The 24,358-nt window shown below is 41.7% G+C and overlaps 1 protein-coding gene across 3 annotated transcripts in view; it reads left to right on the forward strand.

The window, feature by feature from the left end:
- A1cf (APOBEC1 complementation factor) overlaps positions 1-21,579 on the forward strand; it is a 93,025-nt gene extending 71,446 nt beyond the window's left edge. For 2 of the 3 annotated variants that reach the window (XM_006231272.5, XM_039085015.2), the window contains 4 exons: positions 139-344; positions 4,463-4,599; positions 5,306-5,457; positions 14,410-21,579. In XM_006231272.5, coding sequence (XP_006231334.3) covers positions 139-344; positions 4,463-4,599; positions 5,306-5,457; positions 14,410-14,561 — 647 coding nt within the window. In that variant the 3' untranslated portion in view covers positions 14,562-21,579. 3 annotated transcript variants of the gene reach the window in all.
- Positions 21,580-24,358: the final 2,779 nt, after the last annotated feature.

A 24,358-nucleotide genomic window follows, 5' to 3' on the forward strand; every position in this document is an offset into this window, starting at 1 on the left:
ATTCCATTAGAATCTTAGGTTATCTATCCATCCTCGGGGCAGTAATCAATGTGACTTGGGCTAACTTTTCCATTACAGTAAGATTCAGGGTGATTTTCTGGTGGTTTGATTCAGTTTAATGCCTTCTTACATTCCTAGAAATTTACATGAATGTCCCTGTAGGGGCTGCGGGCGTGAGAGGACTGGGCGGCCGTGGGTATTTGGCATATACAGGCCTGGGTCGAGGATACCAGGTCAAAGGAGACAAGAGACAAGACAAACTCTATGACCTTCTGCCTGGGATGGAGCTCACCCCGATGAATACTATCTCTTTAAAACCACAAGGAGTTAAACTTGCTCCTCAGGTAAGCTCGCTCCAGAGGTAGTTAAGTTGGGCCAGGGACCATTGTTCAAGTGATTAGACTTGATTTTCTTTTGATTGATTATTTTGTGTGTTTACATTTCAAATGTTATCCCATCCCCCCCCTTCTACTTCCCTCCCCCTGCTTCTATGACAATGTTCCCACTCCCACCCTCCCACTCCCACATCAACACCCTGGCATTCCCCTAAACTGGGAAAATGAACCTTCACAGGACCAAGGGCTTCTCCTCCTATTGATGCCTAACAATGCCATCCTCTGCTACATATGTGGCAGGAGCCATGGGTCCCTCCATGTGTACTCTTTGGTTAGTAATTTAGTCCCTGCAAGCTCTGCTGAGTCTGGTTGGTTGATATTGTTGTTCTTCCTATGGGGTGGCAAACCCCTTCAGCTCCTTCAGTCCTTTCTCTAACTCCTCCACTGGGGTCCCCGTGCTCAGTCTGATGTTTGGCTGCAAGCGTCCTCATCTGTATCAATAAGTCTCTGGCTGAGCCTCCCAGGAGACATCCATATCAGGCTCCTATCAGCAAGCACTTCTTGGCATTAGCAATAGTGTCTGGGTTTGGTGTTTGTATAGGATGGATCCCTAGGTGAGGCAGTCTCTGGATGGCCTTTCCTTCAGTCTCTGCTCCACACTTTCATTTAGGCTACCGTTCTGTGGCAAGCAGCTTAGCAGACTCCAAGGGGCTGCTGAGACCGACTGCCATTCTGGCACTAAATGGACCTTCATCATGACCCAGCAAAATTTTTAAAAATCCTGAAAAGTAATGTCAACCAAAATCTTAAATGAAAATGAAACAAGGCAGAGAGCCCCAGCTCAGAATAAATGTCCATTAAAGTGCATTGGCTGACCACTGCAGAGAAGGGGCCCCACAGCCGGATCCCTGTGTATAATCTTCAGAACTCCTCTTGGAAACACCCCATTAACGGAATGACACAAATAGACATGCCACAGTGGATGGGTAACGTCCCATAGACCCCAACCTCCATAAGTAACTATAGCAATCGAGTAACTATAGCCAAGCAGAGAGCGGGAAAGGTAGCCTTTCCTCGAGAAGAGCACACCGATTGGTTTGTCCGGTGCCAAATGGTCAGCCCCGAAGTGTACATACAAGTAACATCGCGCAAACAAAATGGCTTATTTAGATATGTATATGCATATGATATGTATAGGCATTAACAATTAACCTCAAAAGAGGCAACGAATTTGAAGGCGAGTGTGAGGGGCAGGCGGGAGGCTTTGGAGAAAGGGAGGGGAAGGGAGACATGTTGGAATCCCGGTAAATTCTTAACTGTGTAAAGTCATATAAAGTCTTCTACAGTGCTCTCTACTGGGGACAGTGTTATAGTGGTAATTGTTTCATGATGGTAATTGCTATTTGCTTTCACTTAATAGTCTGTGTTTCTATGTTTCTGTGTGACTGTGCTTTAATTAGCGGAAACTGAAAGTTACAATTATTATTCCAATAGGGAAGCTACATTCCATGTTTGATAAATTAAAACAAAAAAGACTCGATCCCTGTTAAGCCCGGGTTCTCCCTTTAGTGTGCATCACCTGCTCTCCCTCTGAAGCCACTTCGGCCAAATCGCTATAGTTATGGGCTGTGAATTATACAGGAATCATCCCTGCTCTCAGGAGGAAAACAGAACTCCGATTTAAGGGAAAAAGTAGCATCAGGACTGCAAACCAGAGGCAAACATGGTGTGTAGAAGCTTGACCAGAGAATGAGGCAGGTGTATTGTCAATGTTTTTCTGTTATGTAACATTTCAGTAATTTTTCTTCAGATTCTATTCAGGCAATCAGAAAAAATAAATAAGTAAACAAAAGAATATCTATTCCAGTGACAAACAGGGATTATTTGTTTCAGAAATAACATCTATTGAGCTTCTCTGGTGTAACATGTTTGTTAGATACTAAAGAGGCAAAAATGAATATAAGAAAAGTCCTTGCAATCATAACTCAGGTGGCACCCCATAGAATAATGTTGACACATGAACAGGTAACTACAATGAAATCAGGCAAGCGTCATCATGAAAATAGCCGTTGTGAGCAAAGCTCTCTGCTTATACATTAAACCTAGGGGAGAGGTGGGCCATGGTGAGAGATAGTTAACTAGGATGTCTCTGAATTTTTTCAAATAGATTTGAAAAATTGAAGGCCATGCCACCCCAGCCAATGTGGCTGGAGGCTAATCCCCCATTGGAGGTAGGAATTGCCAACCAGTAGGGATCAAGAGGTGCCCTGCCCAACCGGCAGCTGCAGAGAACATGCTTCTCCGTGTGTTTGTTTGTTCAACTGGCATAAATGGGCAGACAGCCATCTGACAGGAAAAGCTGACTGACATTACTCAGGAACTTAGAGCATGCTTACAAACTATGGGAGATGTTACTAAGTGCTTTTTAATAATGGTAAAAATAAGCTCAATCTTCAAATTAATAAACTGGAAAATGTCCTGGGAGACAGCAGCTGGGTTAATGTGAGAACAATGAGCCAAGAGGCTCCAGAGAACAGAGGTGGGGGGCATTGTTCCTTACACCGTTCTTTTGACACAGATACTGAATCTGCTGTGTGAATAAAGGATCAGGACCTCAGTACCATAGTAAAGTAAGGATGAATTTGGGGGGGGGGGATTTACAGAAATAAAAAGTAAATATGCAGATGGGTAATAAAAACAGGTTCTCGTAAAAATAACTAAAAGTGGCACATTGCCAACCGAATTAAAAAAAAAAAATCACCACTGCTGTGAATGCCTTTTAATGTTTATCCATAAATAATAAATACTGCCCCCAAAAGATGGAAAGATGGCTAAGTAGTTAAAAACGTTTGATGCTCTTGAAAGGACACAGTCAGATTCCCAACAGCAGCCATAGATAGTGGCTAACTACTGTAACTCAAGTTCTAGATTGGTGCCCTCTGCTGGCCTCTGTGGGTACATACATGTGATGCACATACATCCGAGCAAAACACGCATACATATAAAACAAAACAAATGAAATAGGTTAGAAAATAAATGTTGACCCATAAGACCTCCTGATTTTTTTAAAAAGCAGTTAAAAAATTGATGAATGGTAAGAAGTAAAGATATGTTCTCAGGTTAACTGTTCTAACTCTAACCCTAACCATAACCATAACCATAACTATAACCATAACCCTAATCATAGCTATAATAAGCAGAACTCTAACTCTAAACATAACTATAACCCTAACCCTCACCCTCATCCTAACCATAACCATAACCATAACTATAACCCTAATCATAGCAATATTAAACAGAACTCTAACCCTAAGCCTAACCCTAACCATAACCCCAACCATAGCCATAACCATAACCATAGCCATAACCATAACCATAACTATAACCATAACCATACCCCTAATCATAGCCATAATAAACAGAACTCTAACCATAACCATAACCATAACCCTAACCCTCACCCTAATCCTCACTCTAACCATAACCATAACCATAACTTTAACTATAACCATAACCCTAATCATAGCCATAATAAGTAGAACTCTAACCCTAAGCATAACCCTAGCCATAACTATAACCATAACCCTAATCATAGCCATAATAAATAGAACTCTAACACTAACCCTAACCATAACCATAACTATAACCATAACCCTAATCATAGCCATAATAAGCAGAACTCTAACCCTAAGCATAACCCTATGAACAAGGGCTTAAGTAGAGATAAGAGAGAATCCATCTACAAACTGCTACAACCACAATTTCCTAAAAACTGGAATAAATACAGAGAGAGAGAGAGAGAGAGAGAGAGAGAGAGAGAGAGAGAGAGAGAGAGAGAGAGAGAGAGAAAATGAAGTTAAGCTCTTGGTAGTAGACATTCATATATATGGACTAAACTAAAACTATTAGAGTAAATGATGTGGAAATGGTTTTATGAACTATAATAAATGTTCACAGTTCAAACAGAGTCCAGATTGAGTTCAACTTAAATTTTATGAGTCATTACACCGCATGACATTTTCTCTCTTCTATTAGTTGAATCTGAAGTTCAGAGCTCAGAGTTTAACATCTCGAGAAGCAATGCAAATGTGGCATTTGAGGGAGAAACCGTTGTTTTTCTCTTGTAGATATTAGAAGAAATCTGTCAGAAAAATAACTGGGGACAGCCAGTGTACCAGCTGCACTCTGCCATTGGACAAGACCAAAGACAGTTATTCCTATACAAAGTAACTATCCCAGCGCTGGCCAGCCAGAATCCTGCGATGTGGGTATCTTCTCCAAGCGCCTAGTAACAGAAATTTTAGATAAGATTAGCCTGGGTATTAACTGTATGTGATCATCACTCCAGAAACATACTCAACCTACTCCCTTGTAACTAAACAAAGCAGCAGGCACTCAGCTGGGATATATGCTCCAGCTGTTAGACTGCCATCTAAAAGCCACATGGTTTCATACATTGGGAAGACTCTCCAGGATAACTGGCTAATGGTTAGATGGTTACAGACTGTAAGTGGTTCCTTCCTGCAGTGTTTAGATTGACGTAGGTGATCTGTGCAAAGTTGCCACTTCACTACATAACCCGCTCTCCCACCTCGTAATTTCACATCAAAGACCTGATCAGTAGAAGATATCAGCTTCTGGATTTTTACCTCCAGGCTGCATTTGTATACTTTAGGAACCATCTTTACTTTAGAAGAGTCATAAAATTATATGAGTTCCCAGGAATCCCATCTGCTAACAAAGTGATAGATCAATTCACAAATATGCCCGTGTAGGCTTCTATGTAGAAGCTTTTTACAACAAACAAGAAAAAAATACGCCGCCACCCCACCCACCCAACACCACCCCCCCACCCTCCCGCTACACAAAATCCCACCATCCAATCATCTTTAAAAGCTAAAAATGTCCTTGATTTTTCACCTGAGTACTCAAATTTCTAAATAATTAACATGAATGACTGTCCTTTCCAGCCACCCTTTCACACCCCCAAAGCTAAGCGCCTACGTGGATGAAGCAAAGAGGTACGCCGCAGAGCACACCCTACAGACACTAGGCATCCCCACAGAAGGAGGGGACGCTGGGACTACAGCACCCACTGCCACATCCGCCACTGTGTTTCCAGGTACTGGGGAGCGGGGATCAGTCAAGCCAGAAACTGCAGGCTGCAGAATGTCTGGGGGTGGGGGTCGGGGTTGCTTCTTTGTAGGACCTCGACTACATGCAGACAAAAAAGAGATTTGAGAAACTGAACCAGAGCAGCCTACCTGGTCGGCATCTGCTTCTTCTTTAAATGATGGGATCCTGAATGAGTCAACATCCCTGAGTCCGGGTTGGTGTGGATTGGCTTTTACTCTTAATAGAAGACCTTGATATTTTTATTTGCTGGTATTTACCTGAGTTCTAGCTATGATCTGGTCATTCACTGAAGTACTCAGCAAGCTTTTATACTCCCCCCAATGACCCTTATAGCACTTAACAGTTGTCTTAGAATCCAATCCCTTCGTATTACAAATAAAGAAGTTTAGGACTGGGAAGATTAAGCATTTTGACCACTATTGATTAACTTTTAGTTGTTGTTTGGGTTTTTTCAACTTTTTAAAAAATATTTATGTTTGTATGCCTATGTGTGCATATATGTGTGTATGTCTGTGTTATATATATATATATATATATTCATGTATGTATGTATTATTTATGTTTGTGTGAATGCAAGTGTATATGTGGAGCCTAGAAGTCAGGATCACCTGCTTTGCTCCCTCACATTCTACCTCATCTTTTTAAAATAAAGTATGCATGTGGGCTGTGTGCATATGTGTGTGTGTGTGTGTGTGTGTGTGTGTGTGTGTGTGTAGTGTGTGTGTGTGTGTGTGTGTGTGTGAGAGAGAGAGAGAGAGAGAGAGAGAGAGAGAGAGAGAGAGAGAGTGTTTACATGAGTGCAACCCCCTGAAGAGGCCACAGATGTTAGATCCACTGAAGCTGGAGTTTCGAGCAGTTGGGCAGTCAATATGACTGCTGATCCTCTGTGAGAGCAGTATGTATGTATTGAACCACAAGCCGTCTCTCCAATCCCTGCATGTCATCCTTTGAGAAAGTCTCTCACTGAACCTGGTGTTACCAGAAAGACTGGGATCTCTTTCAAGGATTCTTAGACTGTTTAATACAAAATTTTAAATGGATTAAAAGAAGCTTGAGGGCAGTTAAATTATAGGGATAAACAGTCAGACAGACAGATGATGGATGGAAGATAGATAGATAGATAGATAGATAGATAGATAGATAGATAGATAGATACATACATACATACATACATACATACATAGGTACATACATAACAGGTAAGCAAGCAATGAGTCTTGGCAGAAGGGCAATAGAGGAGGAGAGAAAGGAAGCCATGCTGTTTGCCCTGGAGATCCACAAAAGCCACATGACCAAAGGAAGTGGGTGGGACTTCTTCAGAGAAAGTAAGAAAGCCCAGAGTACCAGGGAAAGCATGTGTAGCTTTTATCCAAAAACTAGAGAAAGAAAAGGTAACTTTTCTGTTGGTTAAATGGGAGAGCTTTTACAGTTCCCCATGTATCCATCCATAGGAGGCTGCTACCATTGGTCACTGAACTTTTAAGACTGGTATTATAACATTACAACAAAGTTTTGTGCCAAGTTCGAAGACATTTACAGTGTGATTTGTGGTATTTTTCTAAAGAATACCAAAAGCTTAGTTCTCCGGGTTCTACTGCCTCCATTAGCAGCATTTGATGGGGAATCTTTTATGCATTTGCAATAGATAAAAATAAACCAGATGGCAGTGTTTGATAAAATATATCTTTTTAAAGAATCATTTCTTTTTACGGTGATACATTAAGATGCTCCAAAACAGAACAGTATCTCATCTAGTAGAATACCTTGTCTCTATTTGTTCTACTTGTATGAAAGCTGTTTTTAATTTTTTGAGACATGGTCTCTGTCTCTCTCTTGGCCTGACAGTCCTGGAACTCTCTATGTAGACCAAACTCACAAAGATCCTCCTGCTACTGTCTCCATGCTATTCCCTGGCATGCTGGGATTAAAGGCATGAACCAGGATGCCTTGAAATTTTATTTTTTTTTATTTTTATTATTTTTGGGTGTTCCCCTCCCAACCCTCCCCCCATTGCCGCCCTCCCCCCATAGTCTAGTTCACTGGGGGTTCAGTCTTAGCAGGACCCAGGGCTTCCCCTTCCACTGGTGCTCATACTAGGATGTTCATTGCTACCTATGGGGTCAGAGTCCAGGGTCAGTCCATGTATAGTCTTTAGGTAGTGGCTTAGTCCCTGGAAGCTCTGGTTGCTTGACATTGTTGTACTTTTGGGGTCTCGAGCACCTTCAACCTCTTCCAGTTCTTTCTCTGATTCCTTCAACGGGGGACCTATTCTCAGTTCAGTGGTTTGCTGCTGGCATTCGCCTCTGTATTTGCTGTATTCTGGCTGTGTCTCTCAGGAGCGATCTACATCCCGCTCCTGTCGGTCTGCACTTCTTTGCTTCATCCATCTTGTCTAATTGGGTGGCTGTATATGTATGGGCCACATGTGGGGCAGGCTCTGAATGGGTGTTCCTTCAGTCTCTGTTTTAATCTTTGCCTCTCCCTTCCCTGCCAAGGGTATTCTTTTTCCTCATTTAAAGAAGGAGTGAAGCATTCACATTTTAATCATCCGTCTTGAGTTTCGTTTGTTCTAGGGATCTAGGGTAACTCAAGCATTTGGGCTAATAGCCACTTATCAATGAGTGCATACCATGTATGTCTTTCTGTGATTGGGTTAGCTCACGCAGGATGATATTTTCCAGTTCCAACCATTTGCCTACGAATTTCATAAACTCGTTGTTTTTGATAGCTGAGTAATATTCCATTGTGTAGATGTACCACATTTTCTGTATCCATTCCTCTGTTGAAGGGGATCTGGGTTCTTTCCAGTTTCTGGCTATTATAAATAAGGCTGCGATGAACATAGTGGATCACGTGTCTCTTTTATATGTTGAGGCATCTTTTGGGTATATGCCCAAGAGAGGTATAGCTGGATCCTCAGGCAGTTCAATGTCCAATTTTCTGAGGAACCTCCAGACTGATTTCCAGAATGGTTTTACCAGTCTGCAATCCCACCAACAATGGAGGAGTGTTCCTCTTTCTCCACATCCTCGCCAGCATCTGCTGTCACCTGAGTTTTTGATCTTAGCCATTCTCACCGGTGTGAGGTGAAATCTCAGGGTTGTTTTGATTTGCATTTCCCTTATGACTAAAGATGTTGAACATTTCTTTAGGTGTTTCTCAGCCATTCGGCATTCCTCAGCTGTGAATTCTTTGTTTAGCTCTGAACCCCATTTTTTAATAGGGTTATTTGTCTCCCTGCGGTCTAACTTCTTGAGTTCTTTGTATATTTTGGATATAAGGCCTCTATCTGTTGTAGGATTGGTAAAGATCTTTTCCCAATCTGTTGGTTGCCGTTTTGTCCTAACCACAGTGTCCTTTGCCTTACAGAAGCTTTGCAGTTTTATGAGATCCCATTTGTCGATTCTTGATCTTAGAGCATAAGCCATTGGTGTTTTGTTCAGGAAATTTTTTCCAGTGCCCACGTGTTCCAGATGCTTCCCTAGTTTTTCTTCTATTAGTTTGAGTGTGTCTGGTTTGATGTGGAGGTCCTTGATCCACTTGGACTTAAGCTTTGTACAGGGTGATAAGGATGGATCGATCTGCATTCTTCTACATGTTGCCCTCCAGTTGAACCAGCACCATTTGCTGAAAATGCTATCTTTTTTCCATTGGATGGTTTTGGCTCCTTTGTCAAAAATCAAGTGACCATAGGTGTGTGGGTTCATTTCTGGGTCTTCAATTCTATTCCATTGGTCTATCTGTCTGTCTCTGTACCAATACCATGCAGTTTTTATCACTATTGCTCTGTAATACTGCTTGAGTTCAGGGATAGTGATTCCCCCTGAAGTCCTTTTATTGTTGAGGATAGCTTTAGCTATCCTGGGTTTTTTGTTATTCCAGATGAATTTGCAAATTGTTCTGTCTAACTCTTTGAAGAATTGGATTGGTATTTTGATGGGGATTGCATTGAATCTGTAGATTGCTTTTGGTAAAATGGCCATTTTTACTATATTAATCCTGCCAATCCATGAGCATGGGAGATCTTTCCATCTTCTGAGGTCTTCTTCAATTTCTTTCCTCAGTGTCTTGAAGTTCTTATTGTACAGATCTTTTACTTGCTTGGTTAAAGTCACACCGAGGTACTTTATATTATTTGGGTCTATTATGAAGGGTGTCGTTTCCCTAATTTCTTTCTCGGCTTGTTTCTCTTTTGTATAGAGGAAGGCAACTGATTTATTTGAGTTAATTTTATACCCAGCCACTTTGCTGAAGTTGTTTATCAGCTTTAGTAGTTCTCTGGTGGAACTTTTGGGATCACTTAAATATACTATCATGTCGTCTGCAAATAGTGATATTTTGACCTCTTCTTTTCCGATCTGTATCCCCTTGATCTCCTTTTGTTGTCTGATTGCTCTGGCTAGAACTTCAAGAACTATATTGAATAAGTAGGGAGAGAGTGGGCAGCCTTGTCTAGTCCCTGATTTTAGTGGGATTGCTTCAAGTTTCTCTCCATTTAGTTTAATGTTAGCAACTGGTTTGCTGTATATGGCTTTTACTATGTTTAGGTATGGGCCTTGAATTCCTATTCTTTCCAGGACTTTTATCATGAAGGGGTGTTGAATTTTGTCAAATGCTTTCTCAGCATCTAATGAAATGATCATGTGGTTCTGTTCTTTCATTTTGTTTATATGATGGATCACGTTGATGGTTTTCCGTATATTAAACCATCCCTGCATGCCTGGGATGAAGCCTACTTGATCATGGTGGATGATTGTTTTGATGTGCTCTTGAATTCGGTTTGCCAGAATTTTATTGAGTATTTTTGCGTCGATATTCATAAGGGAAATTGGTCTGAAGTTCTCTTTCTTTGTTGGGTCTTTGTGTGGTTTAGGTATAAGAGTAATTGTGGCTTCGTAGAAGGAATTCGGTAGGGCTCCATCTGTTTCAATTTTGTGGAATAGTTTGGATAATATTGGTATGAGGTCTTCTATGAAGGTTTGATAGAATTCTGCACTAAACCCGTCTGGACCTGGGCTCTTTTTGGTTGGGAGACCTTTAATGACTGCTTCTATTTCCTTAGGAGTTATGGGGTTGTTTAACTGGTTTATCTGTTCCTGATTTAACTTCGATACCTGGTATCTGTCTAGGAAATTGTCCATTTCCTGAAGATTTTCAAGTTTTGTTGAATATAGGTTTTTATAGTAAGATCTGATGATTTTTTGAATTTCCTCTGAATCTGTAGTTATGTCTCCCTTTTCATTTCTGATTTTGTTAATTTGGACGCACTCTCTGTGTCCTCTCGTTAGTCTGGCTAAGGGTTTATCTATCTTGTTGATTTTCTCAAAGAACCAACTTTTGGTTCTGTTGATTCTTTCTATGGTCCTTTTTGTTTCTACTTGGTTGATTTCAGCTCTGAGTTTGATTATTTCCTGCCTTCTACTCCTCCTGGGTGTATTTGCTTCTTTTTGTTCTAGAGCTTTTAGGTGTGCTGTCAAGCTGCTGACATATGCTCTTTCCTGTTTCTTTCTGCAGGCACTCAGCGCTATGAGTTTTCCTCTTAGCACAGCTTTCATTGTGTCCCATAAGTTTGGGTATGTTGTACCTTCATTTTCATTAAATTCTAAAAAGTTTTTAATTTCTTTCTTTATTTCTTCCTTGACCAGGTTATCATTGAGTAGAGCATTGTTCAATTTCCACGTATATGTGGGCATTCTTCCCTTATTGTTATTGAAGACCAGTTTTAGGCCGTGGTGGTCCGATAGCACGCATGGGATTATTTCTATCTTTCTGTACCTGTTGAGGCCCGTTTTTTGACCAATTATATGGTCAATTTTGGAGAAAGTACCATGAGGAGCTGAGAAGAAGGTATATCCTTTTGCTTTAGGATAGAATGTTCTATAAATATCCGTTAAGTCCATTTGGCTCATGACTTCTCTTAGTCTGTCGACATCACTGTTTAATTTCTGTTTACATGATCTGTCCATTGATGAGAGTGGGGTGTTGAAATCTCCCACTATTATTGTGTGAGGTGCAATGTGTGTTTTGAGCTTTAGTAAGGTTTCTTTTACGTATGTAGGTGCCCTTGTATTTGGGGCATAGATATTTAGGATTGAGAGTTCATCTTGGTGGATTTTTCCTTTGATGAATATGAAGTGTCCTTCCTTATCTTTTTTGATGACTTTTAGTTGGAAATTGATTTTATTTGATATTAGAATGGCTACTCCAGCTTGCTTCTTCTGACCATTTGCTTGGAAAGTTGTTTTCCAGCCTTTCACTCTGAGGTAGTGTCTGTCTTTGTCTCTGAGGTGTGTTTCCTGTAGGCAGCAGAATGCAGGGTCCTCGTTGCGTATCCAGTTTGTTAATCTATGTCTTTTTATTGGGGAGTTGAGGCCATTGATATTGAGAGATATTAAGGAATAGTGATTATTGCTTCCCGTTATATTCATATTTGGATGTGAGGTTATGTTTGTGTGCTTTCATACTCTTTGTTTTGTTGCCAAGACGATTAGTTTCTTGCTTCTTCTAGGGTATAGCTTGCCTCCTTATGTTGGGCTTTACCCTTTATTATCCTTTGTAGTGCTGGATTTGTAGAAAGATATTGTGTAAATTTGGTTTTGTCATGGAATATCTTGGTTTCTCCATCAATGTTAATTGAGAGTTTTGCTGGATACAGTAACCTGGGCTGGCATTTGTGTTCTCTTAGGGTCTGTATGACATCAGTCCAGGATCTTCTGGCCTTCATAGTTTCTGGCGAGAAGTCTGGTGTGATTCTGATAGGTCTGCCTTTATATGTTACTTGACCTTTTGCCCTTACTGCTTTTAATATTCTTTCTTTATTTTGTGCGTTTGGTGTTTTGACAATTATGTGACGGGAGGTGTTTCTTTTCTGGTCCAATCTATTTGGAGTTCTGTAGGCTTCTTGTATGTCTATGGGTATCTCTTTTTTTAGGTTAGGGAAGTTTTCTTCTATGATTTTGTTGAAGATATTTACTGGTCCTTTGAGCTGGGAGTCTTCACTCTCTTCTATACCTATTATCCTTAGGTTTGATCTTCTCATTGAGTCCTGGATTTCCTGTATGTTTTGGACCAGTAGCTTTTTCCGCTTTACATTATCTTTGACAGTTGAGTCAATGATTTCTATGGAGTCTTCTGCTCCTGAGATTCTCTCTTCCATCTCTTGTATTCTGTTGGTGAAGCTTGTATCTACAGCTCCTTGTCTCTTCTTTTGGTTTTCTATATCCAGGGTTGTTTCCATGTGTTCTTTCTTGATTGCTTCTATTTCCATTTTTAATTCCTTCAACTGTTTGATTGTGTTTTCCTGGAATTCTTTCAGGGATTTTTGTGTCTCCTCTCTATGGGCTTCTACTTGTTTATTTATGTTTTCCTGGAATTCTTTCAGGCATTTTTGCGATTCCTCTCTGTAGGCTTCTACTTGTTCTCTAAGGGAGTTCTTCACGTCTTTCTTGAAGTCCTCCAGCATCATGATCAAAAATGATTTTGAAACTAGATCTTGCTTTTCTGGTGTGTTTGGATATTCCATGTTTGTTTTGATGGGAGAATTGGGCTCCGATGGTGCCATGTAATCTTGGTTTCTGTTGTTTGGGTTCCTGCGCTTGCCTCTCGCCATTACTTTGTTCTGCTATTTCTGACAGTGGCTAGACTGTCCTATAAGCCTGTGTGTCAGGAGTGCTGTAGACCTGTTTTCCTCTCTTTCAGTCAGTTATGGGGACAGAGTGTTCTGCTTTCGGGCGTGTAGTTTTTCCTCTCTACAGGTCTTCAGCTGCTCCTGTGGGCCTGTGTCTTGAGTTCACCAGGCAGCTTTCTTGCAGCAGAAAAGTTGGTCTTACCTGTGGTCCCGAGGCTCAAGTTCGCTCGTGGGGTGCTGCCCATGGGCTCTCTGCAGCGGCAGCAACCAGGAAGACCTGTGCCGCCCCTTCCCGGAGCTTCAGTGCACCAGGGTTCCAGATGGTCTTTGGCTTTTTCCTCTGGCGTCCGAGATGTGTGTGCAGAGAGCAGTCTCTTCTGGTTTCCCAGGCTTGTCTGCCTCTCTGAAGGTTTAGCTCTCCCTCCCACGGGATTTGGGTGCAGAGAACTGTTTATCCGGTCTGTTTCCTTCAGGGTCCGGCGGTGTCTCTGGCAGGGGTCCTGCCGCTCCTGGGCCCTCCCCCACGGGAGCCCAGAGACCTTATACAGTTTCCTCTTGGGCCAGGGATGTGGGCAGGGGTGAGCAGTGTTGGTGGTCTCTTCCGCTCTGCAGCCTCAGGAGTGCCCACCTGACCAGGCGGTTGGGTCTCTCTCTCTCACGGGGTCTGGGAGCAGAGAGCTGCTGCGGGCCGGGATCCGCGGGTCGAAATTTTATTTTTTTAAGTGTGAGGCTTTAGACCAATGTAGTGTCCAGCAGAACTAGATCCATAGATCTCACTGCTACCATGGCAACTCCCCAACATCTTGGCTCTCATTCCTGCATGTACACCTCTGGCAAAGTTCTGTATTGCAAGCTGGAAACAGAAGGTCCCTTTCCGTTTTCCGGACCCTCTCTCCCATGTCTCTACTTGCTAGGGTGAAGTAAGCCTCACACAAGGAAGTTGGTTCCCTCTGGGAAATGTCATATTCACTCAGAATGCTATTCCAGCTGGATGTGATGGTATCACCCTTTAATGTCAGCCCCGGAGAGGCAGAGGCAGGTGGATCTCTATGAGGTACAGATCTACATATAAGTTCCAGGATAGCTAGCTAAGACATTCAAGGAGCAAAACCAAAAATGGACAAATAAAACCAATGCTATTCTACCCAATTAAGCTCACATACTGTATCTCCTCAGAGCACAGTTTCACCATACATACTCGCTTGCTTTAAGCAATATGCTAATTTTTAGTATTGTTAAGAGAAAGCAATGTGCCAAAGAGGGAGGAAATCTGAATTCCTTTCATAAAATTTTCTCTGCCTCCTCCTCCAGGATACGCTGTCCCCAGTGCCACCGCTCCTGTGTCTACAGCCCAGCTCAAGCAAGCAGTGACACTTGGACAAGACTTAGCAGCATATACAACCTATGAGGTCTACCCTACTTTTGCAGTGACCACCCGAGGTGATGCATATGGCGCCTTCTGAAGATCCCTTTCCTCTAAGAATAAGCCTTTACAGGAGGCTCTGTAGAAGACACAAACCTCTAACCAGATCCCTCATGATCATAAGTCTGCCTTCCCCAAAGCAATGCCTTCCCTGAGACCACATGACTTATTTATCGTATTTCTCACAAAATGTGAATTTTACTCTTCAACAAAATCAAAGGTGAAGGAGCCTTTTACTTAACAGAAACCTGAAGACCCGCGGACAGCAAAAGTTCTTCCAAGAAGCCTGGATGTCTCAGGAAGAGGATAACACCCTGACAAGTTGGTGTATGCTGTTGGACCGAGAGCTGGGCAGTCAGTAGCAAGGCACAGTCAGTAAAATCCCCATCTCAGTCGCCGGCTCACAGCTGCTTCATCATTCACAGAATGTAGACACCAGAGGAAACCAGGAAGCTTTGTAAGAGGCCTTCAGCATTGTGTGTGGGGTATGACCAGGCTGAGTTCAGCAAAACTGTCTGAAACGTTATAGATCCCTTGTTACTTTTGGTCTGAAAGTTCCATACCTTTTATCTATCATAGGTCGGCACCTTCCTGTCCCTGCAACCTCTGGGGACTTTCTAAGTAATCAATACCATGTGTTTCAGATATGCTTGAGGCAAATCCAAGCCATGTATTTATTCAACCCCTTAAGGCACTGTTTTCCTTTAGAATTCTTACCCTGCTCAAGGACTGCCAAATCACAGACACCATGCCAGGACCAAGCTCTAGAGTGAAAGATGACTCGTTTGTCTGGAAAGTCCGGCTTGTCCATATTAATTTGCTTTCATCTCAGACTCATTCTTCGGCTGATTTCAAACACTACAAAGTGAATCAGATCTACATACAAATCACATGATATTTTCATAATCAAAGTTGACCAAAAAGTCATCTCAAAGAGAAAAGTGAACTTGGTTGACTTTTGTCTCACTGTGTAGCCCAGGCTGGCCTCCATCTTGTGATCTCCCTGCCTCTATCCCCACCCCATGCTGGTGTTGTTGCTACACCACCATACTCACCTCCAAGCAGTCATGTTAAAATTGAGGTTACCTTTGAATTCTCTGCCCAGTTCATGTTAGTCTAGCAAGAGGCATTGTCTTTCCCATTTTTTTTTAATTCTCTTTCAATGTGTGCAGCTGGCTCTACCATGGCTGAGTCCCTGAAACTATTTCAGGAAAGCCTTACACCCATCATGGTTGCTTAGAGACCATCCCGTCATTGTTCAGTAAAAGTGTTCCTGAGTATTTGGACCATCTGGTAGTGACCAGGGGAGGGAAGCTGCATACAGGTAAAAAGGGTGGAATGTTCTGAAACAAATTAGATATAACTCCAGCCTTATTAGTGATTTTTTTAGGAGATAAGCTGCTTGAATCTCCATTAAAAAAAAAAAAAAAGCTTTTGGCTCCTGTGAAAGTCTGGAGAATTCAAGAGAAAACAAAGACAATGGTACAGAAAATATTGTCAACTCCTTCTTGGAATTCTGGAATCTAAAATCAGGTCAAATTTCATCCAGTCAAATGCTAACCAGAGATGATTACCTCATAACCTTTGGGTTCAGCTGAACACCCTAAACAGAGAACCTCCAGCGGAAGCTGAAAGGCTCTGGATTTTCTGGACATGCCTTCCTTCTCAGATTCTTGTCCTAAGCACAGGAACTCCCAAACTTGGCAACACATCCAAAACACCTGAAGAGCTTCCAATACGTTAAGGCCAAGCTCATGTGTTAGAAATCGTGTTAGAGAGTCTTGGCGTGAGGGCCTGATGTCAGTGTTTTGAGAAGATTCCTGGGTGATTCGAATGTGTAGCTTGGTGTGGGACTGTAAAGAGTCTTGTAGAGCCACTCCTCTTCTTTCATTCTTTCCCTTATAATTCAACTTGCACCAAATACGCAATGCATATACATTGTTTTAGTCAAATCAAATGATCATATAGCCGCCATTTATAGTCATCTGACACATGCTCTGAGCTTGAATGAAGTTCATGTTGGCATCAAACTAATTCTTAAGTCAAACTTTAAAAGGAAAATTGAATGTCCCTTAAAGCAATTCTTGTATTCAAATTTACACTTGCCATAATCTCTAGAGAAAGAGAGAGAAAGAGAGACAGAGACAGAGACAGAGACAGAGAGATTACATTGACACACAAATGTCCTCAGGCCAGGCAAAATTCTCCCCAGCCTGAAAAGACATTTCAAATCTACCTGAGAAAGTTTTACATTTCTTTAAAAATCCTCAAAAATAAATAGGAGAGGGCTCACTACATGTTTTCTCAAGATAGAAGATGCAGTAGAAGATGGAAATCCATTTAAAAGGAAAAGATAAGTGCTTGATAACATTGTCCACTGAAGAGATTAGCAACATAATACCAAAGGCTACAAAAAGAGAATGGAAGTGTCAAGAAAAGGACCAGTGGGATGCCACACGCTTACTTTTGAGAGAAAACACAACTAATTAATGGCATCTGCCTCCCTGGGGCTGTTCTACATACTATTAAGTAGATGGATGGATGGAATAGCTGCTGCTGCTGCTGCTGCTTTTCTTCTTCTTCTTCTTCTTCTTCTTCTTCTTCTTCTTCTTCTTCTTCTTCTTCTTCTTCTTCTTCTTCTTCTTCTTTTTCTTCTTCTTCTTCTTCTTCTTCTTCTTCTTCTTCTTCTTCTTCTTCTTCTTCTTCTTCTTCTTCTTCTTCTGCTGCTGCTGCTTCTGCTTCTGCTTCTTCTTTTGCTTCTTCTTCTTCCTCCTCCTCTTCCTCCTCTTCCTCCTCCCCCTCCTCCCCCTCTTCCCCTTTCTCCTCTTCCTCCTCTTCCTCCTCTTTTTGGAGGAGTGACTCTGAAATTTTACTTTATTTAGTAATATATAGAGAAGAATTTGAGTTCCATTGTAAAATATTCACAGACAGTGTCAGTGTGTTACTACAGTGACAGGCCAAATTTTGGTGTACTGGGTTTGAATCTAGGGAGAAAACGAGTTGCTATTTGGGCTCGAGGTGTTGTTATTGGGTTTAGATTTGTTGTGCTTTGTTTTGTTTTTTACATTTTAAAGACATATTCTCCCTATGCAGCTCAGGCTGGCCTCAAACTCTTCAACCTCCTCTCCCTTCCTCCTAAGTGCCAGACTCATGGACTTGTACCACCATGAGTTTATTTCAAGATAAACTTTGAGAACATCAAGTGTCAAATAAAAGGTTAGTTTTGCATAGTGCTTATATTTTAGATTTAGCAAATTAGCACTAATACCTCCTGACCTTATGAACCATATTCCATCTTCTTCTCCCTTCCCTGAGTGCCTCTTAGCTCTTCATAGAAAAACTTAAAATCACCAGAACAACCAAATGATATTGACAGACACCCTGAGCAATCACTTAGAAGCCTCTGCCAACTTAGAATTTGATTTCTAAAGTCTGTCACTTGATAGGTTGTTGATGAAATCAGCTGGGTGTTAGTTAGAACAGAGAAAAATGGAAACAGGTGGGATATGGTCTCATTTTCCTTGCCCGTCAACTGTTGTCCTTCCTCAAAGGGCTACTCTTCTTGCCAATACCTAAGCAAACCAAGGAGATTATCTCCAACTGCAGCAAACAAAATGCTCCTGAATGACTTACGGTGTTTCCACAGCCAGCACAGGATCGTGCTGAACAGCACTCGATACACTGCTGGCAAACTACCTTGAGTAACAAAACAGTGACATCGAAAATATCTGACAAGGAGGGTCATGAATTAAACACATAAAATTAGTTTTTGTTTCACTTTAAAGGTTTTTTAAGTTCTTTCAGTCACATAGAAAAGCAAAATGCTTTATCTGGGATTTTCAAATTGTGTTCATTTTCAGTATATTTTACATAGCTCTAAGAATTCTTGGTTAACTGAGCCATGACTGAAATCCCTGTTAGAGGGGAGATGCACCATTTTGTCCTTTGTGGAGGAAGGGCCAAAAATGAAGTTTATATTTGGGAATACAATTTCTTTAATTCAGATGAAATTGGTGAAGTTTCTTAGTGTTGAGCAACTCGGCCCTACACAAGATTTCTTAAAAGTAATGTATAAGAAAAAGGGGGAACACAGAATACTCAATTGTCACATGTAGTTGTCACCAAGGATCAGCTCCTTGAACTCATGTAAAAGTTGAGGAAAAGGGCATTGTAAAAAATTAACCTGGAGACTTGGCGCATTCTCTATCTTATGAATACACTTTAAATATTACATATAAAATTTAAACTTAAAATACAGAGTGATAAGCAATTGTGTCATAAATAGTTAGAAAAGAAAACATGGGCATTATGTCATGAGTTTTTATACAGCTTGGACAGATGAAGGAAATGAGGAGGTGCTCATTGCCACTTGGTGGGTGTGACACCATCTCCATAGCTTTACCCAGCTCTCAAACTCAGTGATGAAGCTTCCCTTTATCCTAGCGCTGTCTTGGAAAAACCCTTCCAGGCCTTAAATTTATGTCAGTCTTGGAACAAAGTGCATCATGTTGTCAGGAGTAAAGCTATTAGGAAAATGATAGCATTTCTATCGTATCTCTTTTCTTGCGAAGTGAAACATTGCATTTTTATCAAATAAGAAGTTAGTATAGAATATTCTAGAAACCCCTATGACCAATATTTTCAAGCGCTAGGTTTGTTTGGAAATGTTTATACAAAGGGCAGTGCCACAATGTACATCTTGAACACCCAGCATCATTCATGGCAAACTGTAAATCTCTGGTCCCAGTTCACCTCGATTTTGTGGTAATGAATTTATAACTAATCTAAAAGTGAAAGAAGTTACAAACCAAAAGCCTTCATTCTTTCAAATATGTTTGGGGTAAAGGCTGGAAGGCTACACTGTTTCTCCCAACAGACATTTCTCCATTTTGAGAGAGAAATCAAGAGGAAGAACAAAGCTCCTCGCTTCTCTCTTATGCCCTGTTTAATAGAAAGGGAGATAACAAGACCCAGCCCCTTAGAAAAGAAAGTCACTGGAACGTTTTGGAGACTGAAGAATATTTCCCTGCTCAGGGATTAGCAATGTTTCTCTATGGGTAACAATACATCCTGTTAGGCAGGGCAGCCCTAGCTATGACTGAACCCCACAGGACTGTACCCCTTCTTAATCTCAAATATCTCCCCACACCAACCCTTTCCCCCACTGACTCCTTGTTGTCCTATGATGGTTTGGTTCTCGGTCTTGCAACTGCAATATCTGCTCTTCTGAGAGGCAGGTGCAGCTTGAACTAACGGACTCAGCTGCAAATCAGTGCAGGAGCTCAGTGATCTGAAGGAATGCATCCCCTCTTGGCCAAGTCACCTCTGCCACCCTCTCTCTAGCTCTCCCTCTCACTATTTTGTGTCTGTTCCTTTTTTTTCCTCTCAGTCTCCCTGGACTGCAGACCTAGCTTCCACCTTTATTTGGCAGAGCCAGTATAATCTAGGCCAGACTGGACAGGGAACAAGATGTGGCACTTGGGGATGTCGGCTTATCCTACCAAACGTATCCTTATTTACAGAGGACTAGGAGAGTCTCAGAGTTTTTGCTGCTTCTCTCCTTCCTTCAGCTAAGCTAGTGATACCTCAAACTCAAAAGGATTTCTGTGTAAATGTGTTTGCCCTTTCCTTTCATTTAACAGATGCCTGCCAAGGTAATTTCCTCTGCATTTAACTTCTCTGTTCCCATTGCTCTTCAGCTTCCTCACCCAAATGCTTCACATTCTCCCAATCAAGGCTTTCATCGCTTCCTAGTGGGAAGTAGCAACAATGGCTTATGCTCCCCTTCATGAACTTCCTGCCTATCACTTATTGCCTTTCCTAATTAATGTTGAGAATTTTACAAGCCGTATTGATTGACCCACCTGTTCATCCATGGCAGAATGACGCGTCTTTGTCTACTGTCTTCTTTGTTTACTATATGCCCAAGGTTATTCCAGACATGGGAAATACAGACACACATGTTTCTGTTCCTCTCTGTGATGGGCACACAATCCAAGGAGCACATCCTGCACTTTTCAAAACTGAACATAACTAGATCAGCTGGTGACTTTGTCACTTGGCTGAAATCCCCAGAATAAGCCAATTCCATCCTAACCTTTGCATATCCAGTACGACTACCCAACATTGAAGAACAATGATTGTTCTTAGAGTCTAATGAATTTTCAAGTATTTCTTACCCGAAAAATACCAAGAACTATGCAAAAATGGAAAACAAAGGTTTAGTTACTTACAAGCTTTAAACTTATGGATGTAAGGAATGTGTACCTGATTTAAGATGGTGATGAGCCCACAGTAGGCTTATTTACTTGAAAACATTTTAGTCATCATGTATTTCCGGTTGCTAAATGTGCTTGTGTTTATAAAATTCAAAACTCTATTTACCAAGCCTTAACCATATCTCCATGTTCTCACCGGAAGTGATTTACACTGTAGTCTTTGTCTCTTTTACAAATATACAATTTTATGTTCACACTTGTTATTTTGTAATATAATTCCTAGGAGATGTTTCAGAGTTCAAACTGCAAATATGCCCATTTAATAATGATTATTGCATCATTATCTTGCTTTAACTATTTAATCACTGGTATTTTTAGTGGTATTTTCTCACAGAAATCTCTTCTTTTAACCAATTTTTGTGACTGCTATACGGTCAGATATTACTTTATCTTTTATCTTTTATTGAAAACAAACCATATTTCCAGTTCCCAGGGTTAACACTCTTGGTTCTTTTCTTTTTATTGTTATTTATATGGATTTATCTAGAGTACCAAAAGAAAGTTATATTAAAAGAACAGTATTAAAGAATTGCCTAAAGCATTATTTTTGTACTTACAGTACAATGTTTTATAGAGCTGTATGATCTAACTATATTAAGTAAAATTATATCATTCTATTATTAGGAACATGATGATTGCTTTAGAAAATACAAATATACTGGTCACCTTAGAATCATACATCAAAATGAAATGCGAAATGACACAATTTTGTGAGATTTCAGGACGGTGATATGGGTTTAATTATGTTTTCAAGTTCCATAATAAAATTTTATCAACGTGGCTTGCTAATTTTTCTTTCCTGAAAACTATAATTGTTTTTGTTTGGGTTTTTCTTACTAAGCATCTGAGCATGAATGGTGCACACCTGCAATGTGCACCATTTCCTTATAGCATACCCTCCGAGAGTACATATCATTTCCAAGTCAACAAGAAGGCAAAAGAAACCCAGAAACTAAAAATAAAGACAAAAAACACTTCAGACAGGTTAATGTGATGTCAAGGGTTGCCTGGGAGCATCTGCTAATCCTTAGAGAAAAGGAAAACTCATCAATAAATGGTCCCCTGGCAATAAATCCTGTCTGTTGATCCCTCCGCTAAAAATTGTTTCTATTTGTAAAAGAGCTTAGAGAAGAATGTTTTGTTGTTTGTTTTATAACAAATATTTTAAAAGATGTTTAGGAAAAATTATTAAAAAGCAAGAATTTGTGGTTATCAACAATTATACTTGGATAGCAAAGTCTAAAGTTTTTCCTTTCTTATTGGGAAAATTGGAGTCCCCTTTCAGGGCTTTTAATCACCTCAATAAAAGAGGGGGCTCAGTGAGGATTGTGTGAGAGCTCAAGAGAAATAGCAGCCCAGGCAAGCTGCAAATCATACCAGATGCCAGGAGCAAGAAAAGGGAGAAAGGGAAGAGGAGGTCATGTCTTTTGAGCTGGTCCAAGAAAACGGGCAAGTCATCAGCAGAGGTCCCTATGAGGCCCCATGGCAAGAGGAGGGGGCTTCAGAGAAAGACAGAGAAAGCTGAAAAGTACCAGGAGACGTGTGTTAAGACTTGGGGCAGTATCTGTCAGAAATGGAGATAGAAAAGAGAGAGAAAAAGTATACTTTTCTAAGTTAGCTCTCAGAAAACTGGATAGGCTCCAATGGTGCTCCCTTGATAGTGCTCGGTGATGGAAGCTGCAAGTGTCGGCAGGAAGGGAGGGGCTATGGAAAGTGTCAGCAGGAAGGGAGGGGCTCTGGAAAGTGTCAGCAGGAAGGGAGGGGCTATGGAAAGTGTCGGCAGGAAGGGAGGGGCTATGGAAAGTGTCAGCAGGAAGGGAGGGGCTATGGAAAGTGTCAGCAGGAAGGGAGGGGCTATGGAAAGTGTCAGCAGGAAGGGAGGGGCTATGGAAAGTGTCAGCAGGAAGGGAGGGGCTATGGAAAGTGTCGGCAGGAAGGGAGGGGCTATGGAAAGTGTCAGCAGGAAGGGAGGGGCTATGGAAAGTGTCAGCAGGAAGGGAGGGGCTATGGAAAGTGTCAGCAGGAAGGGAGGGGCTATGGAAAGTGTCAGCAGGAAGGGAGGGGCTATGGAAAGTGTCAGCAGGAAGGGAGGGGCTATGGAAAGTGTCGGCAGGAAGGGAGGGGCTATGGAAAGTGTCAGCAGGAAGGGAGGGGCTATGGAAAGTGTCAGCAGGAAGGGAGGGGCTATGGAAAGTGTCGGCAGGAAGGGAGGGGCTATGGAAAGTGTCAGCAGGAAGGGAGGGGCTATGGAAAGTGTCAACAGGAAGGGAGGGGCTATGGAAAGTGTCGGCAGGAAGGGAGGGGCTATGGAAAGTGTCGGCAGGAAGGGAGGGGCTATGGAAAGTATCGGCAGGAAGGGAGGGGCTATGGAAAGTGTCAGCAGGAAGGGAGGGGCTATGGAAAGTGTCAGCAGGAAGGGAGGGGCTATGGAAAGTGTCAGCAGGAAGGGAGGGGCTATGGAAAGTGTCAGCAGGAAGGGAGGGGCTATGGAAAGTGTCAGCAGGAAGGGAGGGGCTATGGAAAGTGTCAGCAGGAAGGGAGGGGCTATGGAAAGTGTCAGCAGGAAGGGAGGGGCTATGGAAAATGTCAGCAGGAAGGGAGGGGCTATGGAAAGTGTCAGCAGGAAGGGAGGGGCTATGGAAAATGTCAGCAGGAAGGGAGGGGCTATGGAAAGTGTCAGCAGGAAGGGAGGGGCTATGGAAAGTGTCAGCAGGAAGGGAGGGGCTATGGAAAGTGTCAACAGGAAGGGAGGGGCTATGGAAAGTGTCAACAGGAAGGGAGGGGCTATGGAAAGTGTCAACAGGAAGGGAGGGGCTGTGGAAAGGATACTACGTGGGATCGTCCGTCCTCCCCTCTACTTAGCATGTCTTCAGAAGAAGCAGTTTTCCTAGAGGTAGACTTCTGTTCGTAGGATTAACAACCTCAGCTAGATTAAGTGTTTAAAAGGAGAGGGCAATAGCAAGGAACACGTTGAGTATCTGAGAATGTCAGGTTTCCCCTGAGCCAGATATAACATTTGAATTCTATTATTTTGACTAGACAGAAGTAGTTTTGCCCTAATGGCCCCAACCAAGTCCAGATACCTCCAACTTTTTGTACCATAATTTAAATCCTAAGGAGGGGCTTCCCTTTTTAATGTTACAGAGGAATAGGAAATATAAGCCAAACTTGACTCCCCAAAACTGGGTCTTTCCTTAATGGCATTCAAGTTCCATCATGCCTGCCTGGTTCTCTAACCCCCTCAAAAGCTGAGACCCTAAAATCACTAAGTAATTGGGGAAAACCTGGGTGATATACATAACTCACTCCTCCATTGCTTGTGGGACTGCAAGCTAGTAAAAGCACTTTGGAAATCAGTCTAGTAGTTCCTGAGAAAATTGGAAGTATTTCGACCTCAGACCCAGCTATACCACTACTGAGCATATACTCAAAAAAAAAAAAATGCTCCAACATATAACAAGGACACATGCTCCACTATGTTCATAGCAGCCTTGTTTACAATAGCCAGAAGCTGGAAAGAACCCAGATGTCCCTCAACAGAAGAATGGATACAGAAAAT

This window comes from Rattus norvegicus, chromosome 1, assembly GCF_036323735.1.
Source record: "Rattus norvegicus strain BN/NHsdMcwi chromosome 1, GRCr8, whole genome shotgun sequence".
Lineage (NCBI taxonomy): Eukaryota > Metazoa > Chordata > Mammalia > Rodentia > Muridae > Rattus > Rattus norvegicus.